At 40.3% G+C, this 20,790-nt stretch overlaps 1 protein-coding gene across 2 annotated transcripts in view; it reads right to left on the bottom strand.

Annotated features, from left to right (window-relative positions):
* Positions 1-4,460: 4,460 nt before the first annotated feature.
* LOC126164812 (methionine synthase reductase-like) overlaps positions 4,461-20,790 on the bottom strand; it is a 93,840-nt gene continuing 77,510 nt past the window's right edge. For both annotated transcript variants that reach the window (XM_049920269.1, XM_049920270.1), the window contains 3 exons: positions 5,718-5,856; positions 5,534-5,630; positions 4,461-5,433 (listed from right to left, as the gene is read on the bottom strand). In XM_049920269.1, the coding sequence (XP_049776226.1) occupies positions 5,551-5,630; positions 5,718-5,856 (219 nt within the window). In that variant the 3' untranslated portion in view covers positions 4,461-5,433; positions 5,534-5,550. The remainder of the gene's footprint in view (positions 5,434-5,533; positions 5,631-5,717; positions 5,857-20,790) is intronic.

The following is a 20,790-nucleotide window of genomic DNA, read 5'->3' as shown; positions in this document are numbered from 1 at the left end:
TGTGGGGAAGGCAGATAGTCGCCTTCGGTTCATTGGTAGAATTTTGGGAAGATGTGGTTAATCTGTAAAGGAGACCGCTTATAAAACACTAATACGACCTATTCTTGAGTACTGCTTGAGCGTTTGGGATCCCTATCAGGTCGGATTGAGGAAGGACATAGAAGCAATTCAGAGGCGGGCTGCTAGATTTGTTACTGGTAGGTTTGATCATCACGCGAGTGTTACGGAAATGCTTCACGAACTCGGGTGGGAGTCTCTAGAGGAAAGGAGGATACAGAGGCATAAGGCAGTCATTTTTCCCTCGCTCTGTTTGGGAGTGGAACAGGGAGAGAAGATACTAGTTGTGGTACGAGGTACCCTCTGCCATGCACCGTATGGTGGATTGCGGAGTATGTATGTAGATGTAGATGTATTTCGTCTTATTAAAATCACAATCAGTGGCCTTAATGAAACACACAAACCATTTGGCTTGCTTTCACCATCTAAAACCAGTTTGTTACAAATGATGTTGATAATAAGTGCTTAAGATTTTTGTTCACATCGGGAAATTCCATCTGCCTGCAAGATTTTGTTTTAGATATTTCTTTGTTTGCACTGTTGTTTCTTGTACCATAGCTGCAAAGACAGATTGTCAACTTACGTCTTAAAATACCCTTACATCTTAAAATACCCTTGAGATCTCAAAATTTGGCAGGGAAGAATGCTTAAACTTGTCTGGAAATCAGGGAATTTCACTTGGGGAAACTTGTGGGATCCCTGTTGATGTTCCATTCAAAACACCCAACGATGGGGAAATGGGTCACTAGGAAGAGGCTACGGGGGGACTGTTTCTTTGTTGCAGGGTATGCTCCACTCCTTTGGAAATGTAGTGGTACACCCAGTACAGCAAAGATTTTGATGAGCAGTTTTAGGCAGATCTTGACAGCCTAAGGATTACTGAGTAGGTTAGGTGGGTGATTGACTTCAGCACTTTCTCCAACTCGGCTATAGTAAATGGATTTTTCCAAACTCTGTGCTCATTGTCCATGCGGTGACAGCTCATGCAAAATTTTACCAGTGTGTGGGCCTAAAGCCTTTTGACTTACAGGGATAGTATTGTGATGAAATTGAGTATATTAATTTTCCATATCTAAAATTGAACTGTTTAACATTGAAAGGAATAAAAAAAGGTATTATGGTAGCAGTGGAAATCAAACCAGAACTGACAAATTGGCAGTCAGTGTGCTTGACCACAACATCATTATAACTGTTCCTCAAAAATCCCACATACTCAACGCTTGCACAGTAAGTTACAGGCACCTTCACAGAAAAATACTGACCTGGAGCTGTGAGCAACGTGGCACTCACAGTGCTGATGCTGAAAAGGATGACAGTCGAAAACAAATTGCTGCATCCCTTCTCAGAGTTGACCGTAGTGTGGTTGACCATTTCAGCACTTGACACTGGTTTTTGTTATCATGGCGAGACCACTATTTTTCAGCTATTTTATTTAGCATGAATCTAAAGAGAAATTGCTTATTTTAGTGTCATATTTACAGTGTGCTGCAGCATATTAGCAAATGGTAACCAGCCACCACAGCTTACATGGCTCACATGTAGGCATCCTGCAGGTCATTGCAGGTGCGAATCTAGCTGCGAATTCTAGAAATCCAATACCTTAACAGTGTTTATTTGGTTTCTTCTTCATATGTTAAATCATAGACAAGAATCAGACAGAGTGCTCAAATGTGTGTTTTGCGTGTTTATGTTTTTAAAGTTTTCAAAGTAGAAGTTTCTTTAAACATATGAAAGGCTTCTTTCTAATATTGAAATTGCAATCTTTATTCCAGTAGGGTACCGATGTTCTTCACGGTAGGTCAGCTGGATTACTTAGAACTCATGCAGTCGCTGCATCATTGATAATACTAAAATATTTATAGTGTCTACATCAGCAAGGATGATGTGGTTAGAATCTTAATCTGGTCCTCAATTGTTCCATGACATTTCATCCAGTCTGTTTTGTTAACTTTCTACTTTCCTGCTGGGTTAGTGGGGTTTGAATGACAATCCTCTGTGTTCCTAAAGCATTGTGGTCTGATATTACAGTGGAAGTCTGCAGGAAAGTTTAGTGAACATAGAGCTATGTGGACTGTGGATAGCTATTTTTCTTGTTTCAGAATCAGTGTTGGCATTCAAGATATAAAGACCAAATCCATCCATAATTTCTAGTAAAACTGCTCAATAACTGTCTTGATATTCACATCCCCAAGCATAGCTGTAGGCATTAAAATCTCCACAAATAATTAATGGTGTTTCTATCTGGATCATTGTACAATGTCCTTCTCGATATGACAGTTTTCTGCCAACAGTAAAGTGATACTATCGATATTTCTCAGTCAATTATTCTGGTCCTAATAGCCACCACCTGAAGATGATTAATGCTCAACTTATCAATTTTTATTTCTTCACAAGGCAAATGAAAACTTAATTTGATAGCTACACCTCATCTTTCTTCTTCCCAATCATATCGAAATACAGGAAAGTCGAAGATCCTAGTTTGAACTATGTTTTACAGATGAATGCCAACAAAATGGCTCTCAAAATTAATTCACAATGCAAGACATCTTTAGTTCCACTGCAAAATTTTGTTTTTCATACTTAATACATTCTGCTGATTGTAGATAAGCTAGCAAGTAACTGTTGGTTTGGTTTCATATAAATGGCTCTTGACAGCATGGACATAGCTTCATCTATGTGATTTCAGGTTTGCTGGTGGGCTCAGTCACTGCCCTGACCATTCTCTATACTGTTGTTGCAGTGTTTTGATTACGTCAGCTAATTGAACTTAATTTACTGATGCTCATCTCGGATACCTGTTGTTATAGGGATGGAAATTCTGTGTAACTATAACGTGCAGGAGGCTCATTTAAAGTTTCTGTGTATGTGGCCTGTTATCTCCTGCATTCTTAGCATAGGCCGTACCGTGTTATATTTCTTGTTGATGTTTCTAAGCTCAGCCCAACCTGTCTGTAGCGAGACGTGGGCTGCAACAACATAAACGAGAAGGCACTTCTTCCATGCAAATACCTACTGAATGCGAATTGCCACATTTACTTCCACAAAAACAATTAAAGGCCTGTGAGCTGTCCATCTGTATCTGTTGTTATTGCTTTGTGTACTGGAAGCAGCTGCAGGTCTCCACACAGTTAACGACTTATTGAGGGTTAGGTTCAACAGTATGCACATCAGTTACCTCTACTTGCCATCTTTTTCCCATTCTTTTATTTGTTGTCCTTTTGTCAATGTCAAGTTTCATCTTAGCATCTTCTGTCATCTCTTGAAAGTCCATCTCATCTATCACTGATTGGATTAGTATAGGTCTTATCCGAGCTGTGAGTAGCTGCTGATACTGTGCACGTGTCTGGTATAATCTTTTCCATTTCTGCTTGTCTCTTCTCGACATTACCATGTCGTGGGTATCCATAGTGAGGTCCTGTACAACACTGGCAACAGTCACCCAAGTTTTAAGGTCTACAGGTACGTCAGTCTGACCTTCCTCTCTGTACTCTCTGCTGTCCATCATGAAGTGCCCATATAGTCCTTTGGATATCAAAATGAAAATAATTGTGTGTTTTCTATCTTGTACAATTCACGCACACTTAGAGTTGCATTTATTTCTATTCTAATATGTGATGATACTTTTTTTTTGTAGATTATAGAGATGTGGTGCATCCTGTATATGTTAAGATTTCAGTCTACAAAACTGTTGAAGAAACTGTGGCTGTTGAAATCAGTTTGCTCATTTATAATGTTTTTGGGAAAATATTTCTCTGAGCAACAGTGTCTCAAGTTCTAAGAACAGGTCTAGGTGACTGTGTGTGTGTCTAGATGCACATGGTAAGCCATTTTCACAGTGGTTCAATCTGAGGGAATCAATATACTGTTTTTAACGCATTTAATAAGCTCTTCTTGGAAACTGTTGCACTCTAATTTATATACTTCACTGTGTTTTACTAGGGACGTGTCAATAGTGTTTAGTAGTGCTAGGTAAGTCATAACAAATTTTGTTGTTTGTAGACAGTAATATTTTTAGATAAGTATTCTTAAACAAGCTGACATATACTTAGGTATGGTTTACTTGGATGCATCTGTTGTGTGTCACTGTCTTTTGCTTAGTGCCGTCATTAACATTGTTTGACAATCTGTCAATTACTTTCATTGAGTACCCACTGTAATTGTAAAACGAGATGAACTGTGTACTGCTATATCAGTACACTATGTTCCCTGTAGATGTGAAAACTGTGTTTCCTAGGAAATTTATAGGATGATCAGTTTCATATTCTGTAGTGAATGACATATTTTTGAGAAACAAATTAAATACTGAAAGAAATTCATTGAGTTCATTTTTTTGGTACCCTTAAACTAAAAATAAAGTTTTAACAAACAAATCTTTTTTCTATTTTTATTCCAATTTACGGATATTTAGCATCTCCTGGCTTTTGAAGATGTTACAAATTTTTTTTCCTCATATTACTATCCAATTGATGTGGAAACGTGATGCGTGTTTAATGGAAAATTGGATATTTAGTCAGTGGCTGTAATTTTCACAACATATATTTATATAATTTAGGAGTAAAGGAGATGACTTACTAAATAGTAAAAGCGTACACACTAGTATAAATATGCAGTGCAAGGCCAACTCAAATCTGCATAGTGAAGGAAAGCGGCCACTGACCCTGAGCATGTTGCATGTAGCATCATGTTCCAACAACACTGCCTTTGGCCATAGTTTTGCAGTTACCTTACTTTCTGGCAGAAAATGAATTGGTTATTGTGCCCGCATGAAATGCTGTGCAGAGATTTCCACAGAACTGGTATATGACACAGCACGGCTCCTTTCATGGGTGGCCCTGCCTCCGATTGGACAGGATGGGCCTAGGTTAAGATCTATACCCACACCCCTACCCATCAGCTCTTCTCTTCTCTTCCGGTCCGGCACGCACTCTACATTGTAGTCACCTTCACGATTGTGTGCTGCATCCCGTGCCCATATCCTGCTGCCTCCCTCCACCTCAACCTCCCTGCTCAATTTCAGTTCCAGCACGCACGTGTGCACGCGCCTGTGAACAGCGATCTATACTTTCCATTCCTTTTTATGTGCCAGTCTATGACTCAGCACTACCACAATTCGGCCAGCTGTCTCCTTTATGTCTAAATTATTTACATTGTGCCATAACTTTCATAACAGCAAAATATTTGTGTGTTTTGGAAACAGAAATAGACGAAGGATTACATTTACAACTGCTTTGTATATTTAATTTTATTTTATGTGTGTATCTCACAAATAGAGTTGCCTTAGTGGCCAAGACAAGTAATTAAGGCACAGATCTCTTACTCAGCAGGGACCTCTGGTCATCCGGAGAGAGAACTGCAGTATCGTCTGTGATCGAATGTCTGAAAATGTGCAATGTCTACCTTTTAAGTCTGTTCAACAAAGAATGTAGAAAGCGAGACTGGAACTGTAGCAAAATTTAAACATTACAAAAATACTCACCTAAATTGAATTCTAAGTTATCTCCATACATCTTGCACATATCTTGCGGAATTTTTCAGTTCTTTTATACAGTTTTGAGCTGCTTCTTCAGATATTCCTACAATAAAACTATTTAATTAAATTTGTACTATTAAATAACCACTAATACTAAAAGTAATCACTTTTTCCATGTTACAAACAGTACCTTTTTCTTTCTGGATAACATACGAAATTGCTTCCTGAACATCTTTAGCCATATTTTTTGCATCGCCACAGATGAATACGGAACCACCTTCATCGATCAGTTTTGTTACAAATTCTTTCCCATAAAGTCTCACATTATCCTGAAAAGGAATATTATATAACTAGAGGACTCGAAGCAATGGTATCGTAGTAATGTGTAAATAAGTCTTAAAATATAAATAAATTGTGCATTTAATACAATACAGGACAATCTTGTGTAGATAACAAGACACTTGAAAGATTAGACGTAGCAGCTACATTGCCCTGTAGCTCTAGCCTGTCTGGGATGAGGGCTTCTGTCTGGTGGAGTTGGTGGGGAGAGGAGAGGAAGGTGGGATGAAAGACAATAAGGCGAGAGCGTAGAAGTTCACCGTGGCACATGCAAAAGAAGTAATGTACGATGGCAGGCAGCATTTGTTAAGGAGGGGTGGAGCAGGGCAGGCAGAATATGACAGTGCAATGGAAGTTCCACAGAAAGAACAGTATAGAGTGCAGCTCAGTGTTTCGTATTATCACAAAATAGTGGAGCAAGTGTAAGGGACACAATACTCGAGTTGGGGTGCCCATAATTGAAACAAAGATCAGTTTCATCGTGGTAAGATTTTATCACGAGATTACAGTCACTATGTTTTTGCACTGAAAGCAAATATATTTTGTGGATTCCAACCTATGTGTGCAAGAAATGTCCAGTGTAATGAATTGAAATATTTCGCATTTTTGTCTGACTGTTATATTAAGAAGGATTACAAGAAACTAATACACCCCCACCCCCCTATGAACCATGGACCTTGCCGTTGGTGGGGAGGCTTGCATGTCTCAGCGATACAGATAGCCGTAGCGTAGGTGCAACCACAACGGAGGGGTATCTGTTGAGTGGCCAGAAAAATGTGTGGTTCCTGAAGAGGGCAGCAGCCTTTTCAGTAGTTGCAGGGGCATCAGTCTGGATGATTGACTGATCTATCCTTGTAACACCACTAACCAAAATGGCCTTGCTGTGCTGGTACTGTGAACGGCTGAAAGCAAGGGGAAACTACAGCCATAATTTTTCCTGAGGGCATGCAGCTTTACTGTACGGTTAAATGATGATGGCGTCCTCTCGGGTAAAATATTCTGGAGGTAAAATAGTCCCCCATACGGATCTCCGGGCGGGGACTACTCAAGAGGACATCGTTATCAGGAGAAAGAAAACTGGCGTTCTACGGATCGGTGCGTGGAATGTCAGATCCCTTAATTGGGCAGGTAGGTTAGAAAATTTAAAAAAGGAAATGGAAAGATTAAAGTTAGATATTGTGGGAATTAGTGAAGTTCAGTGGCAGGAGAAACAAGACTTCTGGTCAGGTGAATACAGGGTTATAAATACTATATCAAATAGAGGAAATGCTGGAGTAGGTTTAATAATGAATTTAAAAAAAATAAGAGTGTAGGTAAGCTACGACAAACAGCATGGTGAACGCATTATTGTGGCCAAGATAGACACTAAGCCCACACCTACTACAATTTTATAAGCCAACTAGCACTGCAGATGACTAAGAAATTGACGAAATGTATGATGAGATAAAAGAAATTATTCAGGTAGTGAAGGGAGACGAAAATTTAATAGTCATGGATGACTGGAATTAGATAGTAGGAAAAGGAGGAGAAGGAAACGTAGTAGGTGAATATGGATTGGGAGTAAGAAATGAAAGAGGAAGCTGCCTGGTAGAATTTTGCACAGAGCATAACTTAATCATAGCTAACACTTGGTTCAAGAATCATGAAAGAAGATTGTATACATGGAAGAATCCTGGAGATACTAGAAGGTATCAGATAGATTATTTAATGGTAAGACAGATATTTAGGAACCAGGTTTTAAATTGTAAGACATTCCAGGGGCAGATGTGGACTCTGACCACAATCTATTGGTTCTGACCTGTAGATTAAAACTGAAGAAACTGCAAAAACGTGGGAACTGGATAAAATGACTAAACCAGAGGTTGTACAGAGTTTCAGGGAGGGCATAAGGGAATGATTGACAGGAATGGGGGAAAGAAATACAGTAGAAGAAGAATGGGTAGCTTTGAGTGACGAAGTACGTAAAAAGACGAGGGCTAGTAGAAATCCTTGGGTAAAAGAAGAAATATTGAATTTAATTGATGAAAGGAGAAAATATAAAAATGCAGCAAAAGAAGCAGGCAAAAAGGAATACAAATGTCTCAAAAATGAGGTCGACAGGAAGTGCAAAATGGCTAAGCAGGGATGGCTAGAGAACAAATGTAAGGATGTAGAGGCATATATCACTAGGGGTAAGATAGATACTGCCTACAGGAAAATTAAAGATACCTTTGGAGAAAAGAGAACCACTTGTACGAATATCAAGAGGTCAGATGGAAAACCCAGTTCTAAGTAAAGAGGGGAAAGCAGAAAGGTGGAAGGCATATATAGAGGGTCTATACATAGGTGATGTATTTGAGGACAATATTATGGAAATGGAAGAGGATGTAGATGAAGATGAAATGGGAGATATGATACTGCGTGAAGAGTTTGACAGCACTGAAAGACATAAGTCAAAGCAAGGCCCCGGGAGTAGACAACATTCCATTGGAACTACTGACGGCCTTGGGAGAGCCAGTCCTGACAAAACTCTACCATCTGGTGAGCAGGATGTATGGGACAGGCGAAATACCCTCAGACTTCAAGAAGAATATAATAATTCCAATCCCAAAAAAAAGCAGGTGTTGTCAGATGTGAAAATTAGCGAACTATCAGTTTATTAAGTCACGGCTGCAAAATACTAATGCAAAAACTGGTAGAAGCTGACCTCGGGGAAGATCAGTTTGGATTCCGTAGAAATGTTGGAACACGTGAGGCAATACTGACCATATGACTTATCTTAGAAGGAAGATTAAGGAAAGGCAAACCTACGTTTCTAGCATTTGTAGACTTAGAGAAAGCTTTTGACAATGTTCAATGGAATACTCTCTTTCAAATTCTAGAGATAGCGGGGGTAAAATACAGGGAGTGAAAGGCTATTTACAATTTGTACAGAAACCAGATGGCAGTTATAAGAGTCGAGGGGCATGAAAGGAAAGCAGTGGTTGGGAAGGGAGTGAGACAGGGTTGTAGCCTATCCCTGATGATATTCAATCTGTATATTGAACGAGCAGTAAAGGAAACAAAAGAACAATTCGGAGTAGGTATTAAAATCCATGGAAAATAAAACTTAAATTGCGCCGTAGACAACAGCAAAACAATGCTCATACAAGTGTCTGCCAACAGCAGTGTGTCAAAGGCTTCAGGAAGACTATGCAATGTTTTATAACAACAATTTGCCTCCGATGAGCGTGACATGACAACTGTTTAAATTAGATTCGTTTTAGCAGTTGCGGGCGGGCTCTTGCGCATGCGCAGGTGAGTCGCGTATGACTAGTACCTTCTCCCGTTTCTGGTTACAGTAGTGTGGCTGGGCGCCACTACTTAATTTTGCCCCAGTTCGGAAATAAAGTAAATCTGGGGCTGATGCACAGAGCAGTCTGAGTTGTGGTGGGAAGGTGGGTCGTCTCCACGTGACCTGTGTTTACGTTCAGTAATTTTGTTGTTTCCTCTTCGTTTATTGTTCTCACGTTAAATGATAACAAAACGGATTTTTGTGGCCGGGAGCTATCAAATGAATTAAAATACGTGCACATAATTACGGAAGGCTAAAATATGTTGTTAGTTTCAGATTTTATTCCCACCTTTCTGACAGCCAAGCATTAATCGTCTTACAGAACAATGAAGTTATTTTTGCCGGTTTGCTAAAGAGATTAGGCTTTTATTAATCTTTTCTGCAGAGGCAGTCAATTTATTTGAAATGAAGTGTTTAATTTCACACTATTGGCTAGTTTCAACTGTTTCTGTATTTCAAGTGCACGTATGGCATTATGCCATAATAAAGTACTGGTACTCCAAGAAAATTTACATACAAATGTGCATTTTAAGCCGAATTATACATTTTTGTATGGTTGACTAAAATCTGACACTCTTAAAGTATACTCTTTTGTCTCTTTTCTTTTATGACATAATGTACGATCTTTTAACGTTTTACACGTACGAAGATACGGGCTCCCTGCGACATCATAGCTGCGCGAGCACGGTGACAGCTGTTATCTGGCGCTCTCTTGCAACTGCTGAAACGAACCTATTTCTAACAGATCGCAGAAAAATATTGCGAATGGTGGTTTGAAAAGCGTTCGTTCAAAGCAGATTTCCTTTTACGCAAGATAAACTATGTGCGAGATGTATGATGAATTTCTTAAATCACAAAGCGTTTGACTCTCATTTAAAAATCAACTGTTTGAGAACAACCATTTAGAAGAATGCGAGCCTAGAATGTGGGGTACCACAAAGGCACATAGGAGGTAGGAGCCAGCAGATTTGGCTACAGCGACTGTGGCAATTGGCAGGAAGTTGTGGCGACTCGCAACTTTCTGCATTAGTAGCCCCACTACGGCAGAGTCCAGAAAGGTAGTCCTTGCGGGTGCAGGGCAACGCAGGACAGCAGCAGCACGACGTGGAGTGACGAGGCACAGAGGTGTCTAAGCAGCCCAGCAGCAGCAGCCAAGGTGAGCGGCGGCTGACACATGCAGCAGCGCGAGCACAATGACAGCACGGGACAACAAGGATCAATAGACCAACGCTGCTCCACAAGGGAAGTGCGGTACTTATAAATTTTGTATTAAGAGTATTGAAGAATATTGTAGCTTTAAAGTGTCAACATAGTTAAGTGGTAAGACGCACCAGACTAACGAAGTTCCATTGTCGTCCAATAGCGGTAAGATGTCAGTTAAGGAGGCATTGTGTATCATGTCAAAAGTGTTCAAAGGGAATGAAAGGGATCTCTCAGAATTTATTGAGAATGTGGATGCAGCATTTGAGCTCGTAAATGTGGGGGAACATGAAACATTACTGAAATTTATTACAGCAAAAATAACCAGTGAGGCCAGATCAAGACTGCAAGTGCGTGAACACATGGGTACGTGGCAGGACGTGAAACATTCTAGAAGAAAACTATGCGAGTAAGCGTACCATAGACTATTACGCGTGCAAGATTTTTCAAGAAAGACAGGGACAGGAAGAGCCAATTGCGATATGGGCAAGCCGAATTGACAAAATGTAGAGATATTTTAGGGAGGCACTAAACACAGTCATGGCTAGAGATAATTTAAAAGGCGCAATAGAACTGGTCGATTCATTAGGAAGAGCCTGTTTTGTACAAGGTATAAGCAACGATAGAATCCAAACAATAGTGAGAAGTAGAGGGGATGAAATTACGCTAGTTAGCACTGCAAGAAGAAAGTGCAATACTGTTCATGAAAGAGCGGGGACTAGCCCCTAGGGTAACTTAAGCAGAGGAAAGGAAGTGGTGAAGAGCACTAGAGATACTAAAGAACTGAAATGTTTCACATGTGGGTTGAGAGGTCACATTGCAAGCAAGTGTAGGAACAATAGGCAGAGTACAGGCAATGACGGGCAAAGAATTTATGAACTTTTGCTATGAGTGTGAGAAGCCGGGACATCCAGATGCAGAATGCCAGGTGAGGTTAAGAAAGGTTCATCCAATAGACGTAAGAGATTTCAGAGGAAATCGTAGAGAAACCCGCAATGTAACCTGCCAGGGAACTGTGGAGTCCCGTGTACAAGGGTAAAAGACATAGCCTGTTCCAAGTGTAAGCAGCAGGGCCACTACGCTAAAGACTGTCACGAAGGGCTCTGGCACGCCTGGAGAAAAGGTAGGGTGCCAGTATCTAGTAAAACTGGCAAAGTGGTGCAGGGAAACTAAGAGGCGAAAGGCCGCACCGTCGGGCCTTGTTGCGATGTGATAGGTAAACCCACAGTTAGGGTAATCGACTGTGCAACAGAGAATGATGTTTTAATATTGTATTGCGTAGAGTTAAAGAGGTATTTGAAGTTGTGTTTGCTCAAGAGAACAAGCATCCCGGTAAAAAGAACACTTAGGATCAATGAAGCAGAAAGGTTTCGGCTAAAAGGCGTGACCAGTGAAGCAGTCAGTACAATAGGCACAGTACACATATACTCAAGTGTGGACGGTACAGAAAAAGTAGGACAGAAATTTCATTCGTATAGGAGAGGACTAGACATTCCGTACGACGGATTGATAGCCAGAAATTTTTTGACAGAGCATAGAGTCAAGTTAGATTACGCAGGTAAAGTAATAAGACTGAAAGGGGCGAGATATACCCTTAATAGTAGAGGAGGAACCAAAGGGATATGCACAAGGGGTGCATGTACCTGAATCTTTAGTAAAAGTGCAAAATGGTAAATGCATAGTGAGTGCATTGAACTTGTCGGAGGACAGAGTTCAGTTAAGAAATGTCAGGTTAGTGACGGAAGAATTAGAAAGACTCGTAAAAGTATGCTAAGTCAAAGGTAGCATGGACGTCATAGATAAGACAGAATGTCGTGCTAGTATGTTGCGAAGGCAATTAAGAGTGGATCACTTGAATGCTGAAGAGAAAAGTGCTCTAGTAGAGGATTTCGCTGAGTACAGACATGTATTTCATCGACCAGGAGACAAATTGTCCTATACATCCGCAGTGAAGCACAGAAAACCAATTGTGCCAGAACATGCAGGGAAGGTAGTAAATGCTAGGCTGTATAGGATCCGTGAAGCGCAGAAGGAAGTGCTAAAGGAGAAAATAGAACAGATGTTAAAAGATAACATAATTGTCGTACAAGTGCCTGGAACACACCATTACTATTGGTTCCTAAGAAATTAGATGCCAGTGGCAAGCAGAAATGGAGAATCGTAGTGGACTACAGACAATTAAATGACATCACTGTAGGCGATGCGTTTCCACTATTGAATATCTCTGATATTTTGGACCAGCTAGGGCAAGCAAAACACTTCTCGACGCTTGACCTTGCAAGCAGATACCATCAGATATTGACGGATGAGAAGGACAGAGAAAAAACTGCATTCAGTTCAAACTATCAACATTATGAATATAAGAGAATGCCGATGGGACTGAAGCGAGCCCCAGGATGTTTCCAGAGACTGATGAATACAGTTGTGGCAGGTTTCCAAGGTGTGAAATGTTTTGTATATTTAGATGACAGTATGCTATGGGAAAAACCTGCAGGAGCATAACGAAAAGCTCCGGGAAATATGTGACAGGTTGCGAGAGCACAATTTGAAGCTGCAACCAGACAAGTGTAAATACCTGAGGAAGGAGGTAATCTTCCTAGGTCACTGTATTACTGACAAAGGAATATCACAAGATATGGCAAAGGTAGAGAAGGTGAAGTTCTTCCCACAACCAAAGAATTAAAAAGGTTTAACGATTAATAGGTTATTACCGGCATTCCATTGCAAACTTTGGCAAAACTGTGAAACCACTAATGAGCTCTTAAAGAAAGGAGTGGAGTACCAATGGGGCGAATGACAGAACAATGCGTTCGAGCAGCTGAAAGAGAAACTGATAAACCCTCCACTACTTCAGTACCCTGATTTTACGAAATCATCACAAAGGACGAAAGTAACGCAACCTTGGGAGACGTGTTATTGCAAGGAAAGAAGGTTGGTGAAGACTTGCCCATTGCATATGCATCCAGAGCACTGAACAAAGCAGAACTGAACTATAGTACAACTGAACAGGAATTGTTGGCTATAGTGTATGCGGTAAAACAGTTTGGACCATATTTATATGGCCGAAAGTTTACTGTGGTGATGGACCATAAGCCACTAACGTGGATATTTAATGTCAGAGATCAGAGTTCGAACTATCAACATTATGAATATAAGAGAATGCCGATGGGACTGAAGCGAGCCCAAGGATGTTTCCAGAGACTGATGAATACAGTTGTGGCAGGTACAAAGATCAGAGTTCGAGACTCCTGAAGTGGAGATTGAAGCTCAAGGAGCATGATTATGAGGTAATATACAAGACAGGAAAGCTAAATAGTAATGCAGATGCGCTAAGCAGAATAAGGCATGAAGGGAAGGAAGAGATAGATGTGAAGCAGAATATCGAGTCAGAGAAGATCTCTGAAGCACAAGCAAGTGGGAACAGAGTTCTGTAAACATGCGGCAAGCACAAGTGTCGACTACAATAGAACAGGCAACTGATAGCGAAGAGGAAATTAGTCCTGAGGAAAAGCCCATAAGCCCCAACACACCACCACCTGAGGAAAAGGAGAATATGCTAAAAGAGATGCATGCTAATCCCTTGGGAGGGCACCAGGGAATGCACAGAACACTCAAAAGAGTCAAGGCATACAAGCAGTGGCGCGGAATGAAGCGTGACATTGAAAATTACATCAGGAAATGTTCGTCACATCAAAAGAATGAAAACAAGGATGCCATTAGAAATTACAGACACAACAGAAACAGTATTTGAAAAATGCGCGATGTGTATAGTGGGCCCTCTAGATGTATCCAGTACAGGAAAAAGGTACATGTTAACATTTCAGGACGATTTAAGTAAGTTTACGTTAGCAGTCTCAATTGAAAAACAAGACGCCGAAATGGTAGCTGAAGCATTTGTGGAAAACATTGTATTAAGATACGGAATTCCATCAGTCTTGTTAACAGATCAGGGTTCAAATTTTCTGAATGACATTTTTAAAAGAGTGTGTAAATTGTTGAGGGTTCAGCATATACATACCACAGCTTACCATCCAGAATCAACTGGTGCAATAGGAATAAGTCATAGAACACTTATAGAGTATCTCAGACACTTTGTACCAGTTGATCAAAGTTCTTGGGGCAAATGGGTGCCATATGCAATGTTTGTGTTAAACACTACACCACACTGCAGCACAGGTTACACACCATTCGAGCTATTATATGGAAGAAAGATCAGCATACCAGGAGTACTGCAGCATGAAACACAACAGGTAAGTTACGATTATGAATCGTATGTTTAGGCCAAGAGTGAGAATGCAGGAAGCTCACAGAGTGGCTAGAGACTCGATTATAAGGAGTAAGAAAATCGGTAAAGGACAGTATGACACAAAGCAGAATCCAGAAGAATTCAAGGTAGGAGATAAAGTGTTACTGCACGATGAGTCAATGAGACGTGGTAGAGCTCAGAAATTAGATTCGCAATGGAGAGGTCCATTTGAAGTATTAAAATTGGAAGGTCCTAATGCAGTAATAAAAATTAAGAGAAATAAGGAAACAAAAGTACGTGCCAATAGGTTGAAACAGTTCTTTTAAATTTCAGGTATGGTACTCAAGTGGCAAGTTATGCAACTCATCATAGTGGTAGCAACAAACAACACCACTGCATCAGAGTAAGCAAGGAACGATTTCCAAGTGACACAGTTTCCAAGCTCATCAACATTATATTATGATAATATTGGACAAGTAGAAATAATTGTTACGTATGTGAATCTAGATGCAATAACAGAGAGGTTTCAGAAGGCGGAAAGGTATGGTAGGACAGTGGTACAAAGGTGCCGAGAAACACTAAAACAACTAAACGTAAGGTTACTAGATTAACAAGTAACACATAATGTGCAAAAGATCACGGGTTTGCAACAATTAGTACAACAGCTGACGAAACATGAAACCAGAAGGAAGAGGGCAGGTGAGTAAAGTACTGTTCAGGACATTGGATGAAGCAGACATAAAAAAAAGAATAGATGCTATGCAGAGAAACTCAGAAGGGTTGCCGAGGTTAACAAAGGAACAGGTGGCTGTGGTAAGGGTACATTGGCAGGAGTGAACAGGAAAGTGTATATGTTAGAATCAAATGAACATGTTTTTAAAAAACAGGCATGCAAAGATTAGAGTGATTATTGAGAGAATATGTAAAAGAAACAGACATGGGTTTCAAATATGTAGCATCCTTTGCCACAGTGACAGAACAGGTATTACAATTAGCAGCCGTGTTTGGCCAAATTGAGGAGGAATATGAACAAATGATAAACACTATTGCAAACGCTCAAAAGGGAATACTGCAGCCTCACATCATTAACCCAGTATAAATTGTAACGTACTTAAGTTTAATACGGGATGAACTAAAAGATGTAAAGTTTCCTGTTCCTCTAGTTGAATCCTCAGGTCACCTATTATTAAGAATAATTGATTTAGATGTTTTCATCTCGGGTGACATACTTGGGTATATAATTAACATTCCTTTGATAGATAATAATAATTTCAACCTGTACAGAGTACTTCCATTACCTGAAGAGATCCCATAGATGAAAGGGAGATACGTTTACATACAGCCAGAAAAAGAATTCTTACTAATAAATGAATCCAAACGGCAATATGCAGATCAACTAAAATGCAAAGAACTAAGGAAGAATAAGCGACTGTGCAGACAGTCATTGCCTTGCTATCAACATTTGACCATGAACAGTGTGAAGCCAACTTCAACTGGTAAGAGAAATTCCGGATGATTGTGTGTGAAAAGCAGTTGCACTGAATCAGAGCCTTTGGACACATCTAAATAGTAACAAATGGTTATAAGTAGCTCCTAAGGAAGAAGGCTTAATGGTACTATGTGGAAAGGAACCACCAAAGGACCTAACAATGAAAGGGGTAGGCAAAATAAGTTTCTATAGTAAATGTAAGGGATATCGAACCAGAGTGTTCGTACAAACAGACAGAGTAATTCACAGTAATGTAACAAAGAAATATATAATACCGCAGATTAATCTAGAATTCAATTGTTGCGTTGTAAATGAAGAAAAGTGAAATGTCTCAATGTTAACATTAGATTTACCATTGGATCATGTAGTAACGCAGTTAGGCAATTTAAAAATTGCAGGGAAAAGACTGGATGATGTCCAGAGAATGGCAGAGAGACAGGAGGAAAAATTGAAATATTCCACATATTTCATACACTATTCCGTAACCACGTATGTGTCAGTAGTAATAATTATCCTTATCATAATAACATGCTGTTGCAAACAATGCGGATGTTACAGAGACTGTTTTAAGAGTATATGGAAATATTTTGAAGACAGTGATTGTTGTAGTAAAGTATGCATAAGGAACATCATTGTAAATCAATACTCAGAAACTAGTTTATTAAAGGGACTGAAGATGCAGTAGTATAGGAAAGGTGTGGAAAAGGCCAAGAAGAGGCAGTCTTGTTCAGAAACAGACATTAAACAAAGGTAAATAATAAAAATATGTATACCAAAAGTGTAAAGTAAAAGTTGTCTTATAAAATGTGCAATGTCACCGTATCAATGTTCTTATCCATGCTTAATGAAGTTGTATTTGAAATGTAATTGTATTAACCAATGGTTAATGAAAACTGTATAACTGCATGTATCAATGTTTAATGAAACTGTAATTTGATATAATTTTATGTACTAATATATGTTACTCATGTGTAATGTAATTGCGGTTTCCTAAAGTTTAATGGACTTGAGTAAACCAAGGGTGTAATGAAAATATGTCATGTCAAGTGCTGATGTAACAAACGAGTGTAAAATCTGTAAAGCATGTAATAAAGAGTAGAAGAAGAAAAAATCACAACTGACGCTACTCTGAGGAGTAATGCCAATTTCCCTGGTGGGGGAGGTGGTGTAACAGCAGGCAAAAGCCAAGTCTAATTACAATCATTCTCTGGCAGTGCGATGGAAATGGTACATAAACATTGAGTTAAAACGTAAAGCCGGGCGTGACAGAGGGGTCATAAAGAAACACGACACAGCTGGATAGCCGAGGTGGAAGTCCAAACTGTCAGGCAGCTGCGCGTGATAAGAAAGTAAACAGACTCCAAGTTACAAGGAGGCAAAGAAGCTCTGTGTAGGGGACCAGTGACAAGCAGTCAGTCAGGAGTACAACAGAGAGCACTTCTGGTTAGAGGGAGAAGTCTGGGAGCAGAGAGATAAAGAAAGAGAGCCCTTGGTGGGGACAGCGCTAAGTCATGAGGAGCCAATGAAGGGCTCAGGGCACAGCGCGTGACTATACAGGGAGAGGCACCTCTATCCCTCCACCCAGCTTCTGAAGAAAAATAATGAAATTAATGCATTCGACGCTACGTCATGCCGAGTGCTGGCGGGGTCGAAGGGGGAAAGCTAACAAAACTTGGGAGCACGCTGCTCTGGGCTCGCTCTCTCTCTCTCTCTCTCTCTCTCGAGGTTAGGCTCCCAGTAGCGACAATAGTCAGCGTGGATAGCAGCAGCTGACTTGGGCTGAGGAGTGGGCAGTAGGCAGGCAGCTGGAGATAGTTGCTGATGAACGTTTAGGGCATAGCTGCGGGACTCTGACGTGGGGTGCTAGTGTGGACGGAAAGTACTGAAGAGCTTCTATCAGGCAGTGGGAACGGTGAAGTTAGTCACAGTCTCTGTAATAGACTTGGCCATTCTGCAGGTACAATCACTATGCAATTAGGGTGATCTGTATTTCTTTCTGAATAAACTAGAACTTGTCTAACATTCACAAGAGTTTAATTCCACCTACTTCCTAGCATTGTACCTTCACACCAGGGATTTCAACAGCTTAGCCAGATCAAAGTCTCCCTCTCACCATGGTCAACCGGCTAAATCCCTTTCACGAACCGTGTCGCTCAATCCCTTGCAAAACCCATGCTCGGGACATGACACCATACCACCACAGTTATTTCAGTTCAAGGCTGTCCGGGAGTTCTCTTTCCAATATTATCTGCTGTCAAACATCATCATTTCTTATTTTATTTATTTTTGTTTTCTGTGAGTGAGACTCAAACAAACTCGCAGGAAGGGAAGAGGATGTATATAAAAATGAAATGCGAGACATGATACTGTTATAAGAATTATGGAGAGCGCAGAAAGACCGAAGATGAAATGTGGCACCTGGAACAGATTCTGTGCCCTCAAGTTAATTGAGATCCTACAGAGAACGTACCACAACAACATTACTCCATGCAGTATGTGAGATATATGCTCAGACTTGGCAAAAAATTTAGTGATTCCAAAGAAGGTAGGTGGGAATATTACTGAAACATCTGTGTAATATGTAAGAGATACAAAACAGTGAATATATATTCACAGAAGACTGGAAAACAGTTATAAAAGTTGACCTTGGGAAGATCAGTCTGGATTCCAGAGAAATGTAAAAACAGAACAGGCAATACTGCCCTTATACATTTATAGCATTTGTAGAAATCTGTTGGCGTAAGTAAAAAAACTTTGAAGTTTTGCCAATGATGCTGTAGTTATGATGATGATGATTATTATTATTATTATTATTATTATTATTATTATTATTATTATTTATGGCTGAGGGCACTAAACAGCAAGGTCATCAGCGCCCTCACATTAATGATATACCTATGAGTGTAGTGAAAATCTATGAGAAAGGTCAATAAAACAGAAAACAGAGTTTTACACACACACAATATAATGGCAAGGCAACCCCAATAAGGTGAGCTTCATAAAAGCCCATAATAAAATCCCAATGACACACAGCAGGATAACAATTAAAGCTATGGATAAAATAACTGCAGCTGGTTGACTACTTATAAATAATGAGTGACCCAGCCACTCAGTGACACTAAAATCTCACACCCAATATTTTGGGAAGAATTCCGGGATTCCTGTATGACCTGGAACCCACCAGAAAACAATTTCCTTGTCTTGCCTTTGCAAGAGAAGGAGAATGTCTAATCTGCAGGGTACATCTGTCCAATAGCGAGAATCTGAGCAGATAAGGAATTTCTTGTCATGACATCATCTCATCTGTTCCACTGCCCTCAGGATAGCAAACAATTCCACATAATAAACTGAAAACTGCTCTGGGAGTCCTGTCCTATGGGCAATGTCAGGGGGGACAACAGAACAATTGAAAAAATCTCACTGCTTAGCCCCACCCAATAACGAAATCAGTGTGGTGGCAATATAAAATATCGTTAAAATTCAATTGTAAAAATATTGTCTGGGATGCAATGCTTTCTGTAAGCAGTCAGTTTTAAAAGGATCTGGGTCTCAGCAGTAGCGAGGATCCCAAATGGCCTTGTTGCCAGTGGATGATGATCGAATAGCAATCCAGTGGCAGCTGTGCAACATAGTTGGATGTTGGCGATGTAGGAAGAGACAAAGCTCTACATGCTCAGTGTACCACGAGAAGACGATGTTGAATACGCAACAGAGTCTCATCAGTCTCTGCACTGGGCTTGTGAGACAGGCCGCTGTTGACAGCCTAAGACCCTCAGGGTGAACCGCATCCAGCATTTTAAAGTATGAAGGCCTTGCTGACCCATAAAACTGGCATCTGCATTCAAGCCAAGGTTAGACAAAAACCTTATAAAGTTGGATCAGAATGTCCTGTCGGCTACCCAAGACCTACTACTCGTGCATTTAAGGATGTTTAAGGCTTTGAGACATCTCAGTTTCAGTTTTTTAAGGTGTGGCAGCCATGTCAACCTCCCATCAAAAGTAAGGCCCAGATACTTCGCCTTTCCTCAAAAGTGAGAATGGGGTCACTCAGTTTTAAAACCGGTAAATTAAAGAGAGAGTAAGAACAGTTAAAATCAACACAAGCAGTTTTCTCCAAAGAGAATTTAAAACCTGTGGTGTAAGACAGTTCCTCCAACCACCTGATCATCAGTGGCAATTGCTAAGTAGTCGTCGTGAGGCTGGAGGACGCACAGAAGGTGAAGCCATCCATAAACAAGGAACACTGTATGTGACGTCGCACTGTGATTGTAATACCGTTTGCAATGGCAAATGCCATGAAACTTAAAACACTCCCTTGAGGGACAACATTCTCCTGCTTAAAATGGTCAGACAGGACATTCCCAACCTCGTATCTAAAATATTTGTCCAAGACAAAGGACTGTATGATGGTGGGTCAATGTTCACATAATCCCCACTGATAAAGCTGTGACGCCTCCAGGAAGCATCGTAAGCCTTTTCCAAATTGTTGCTTATGAAGAAAAGTTTGTCGAATTGCTGGTTTCAGCAGCGCCAGGTTATCGAGCGTGGAGTGATACCTCCTAAATCCACACTGGAAGCGATTAAGTAGGGCCCGGTTTTCAGAACCCACACTAAGCGTCGACTGACCATATGCTCCAGTCTCTTTCCTACGCAGCTCGTCAGGCTAATGCTACGAT

Source organism: Schistocerca cancellata, chromosome 1 (assembly GCF_023864275.1).
Source record: "Schistocerca cancellata isolate TAMUIC-IGC-003103 chromosome 1, iqSchCanc2.1, whole genome shotgun sequence".
NCBI classification, from domain to species: Eukaryota; Metazoa; Arthropoda; class Insecta; order Orthoptera; family Acrididae; genus Schistocerca; species Schistocerca cancellata.
This window is presented reverse-complemented; position numbering and strand designations above follow the sequence as displayed.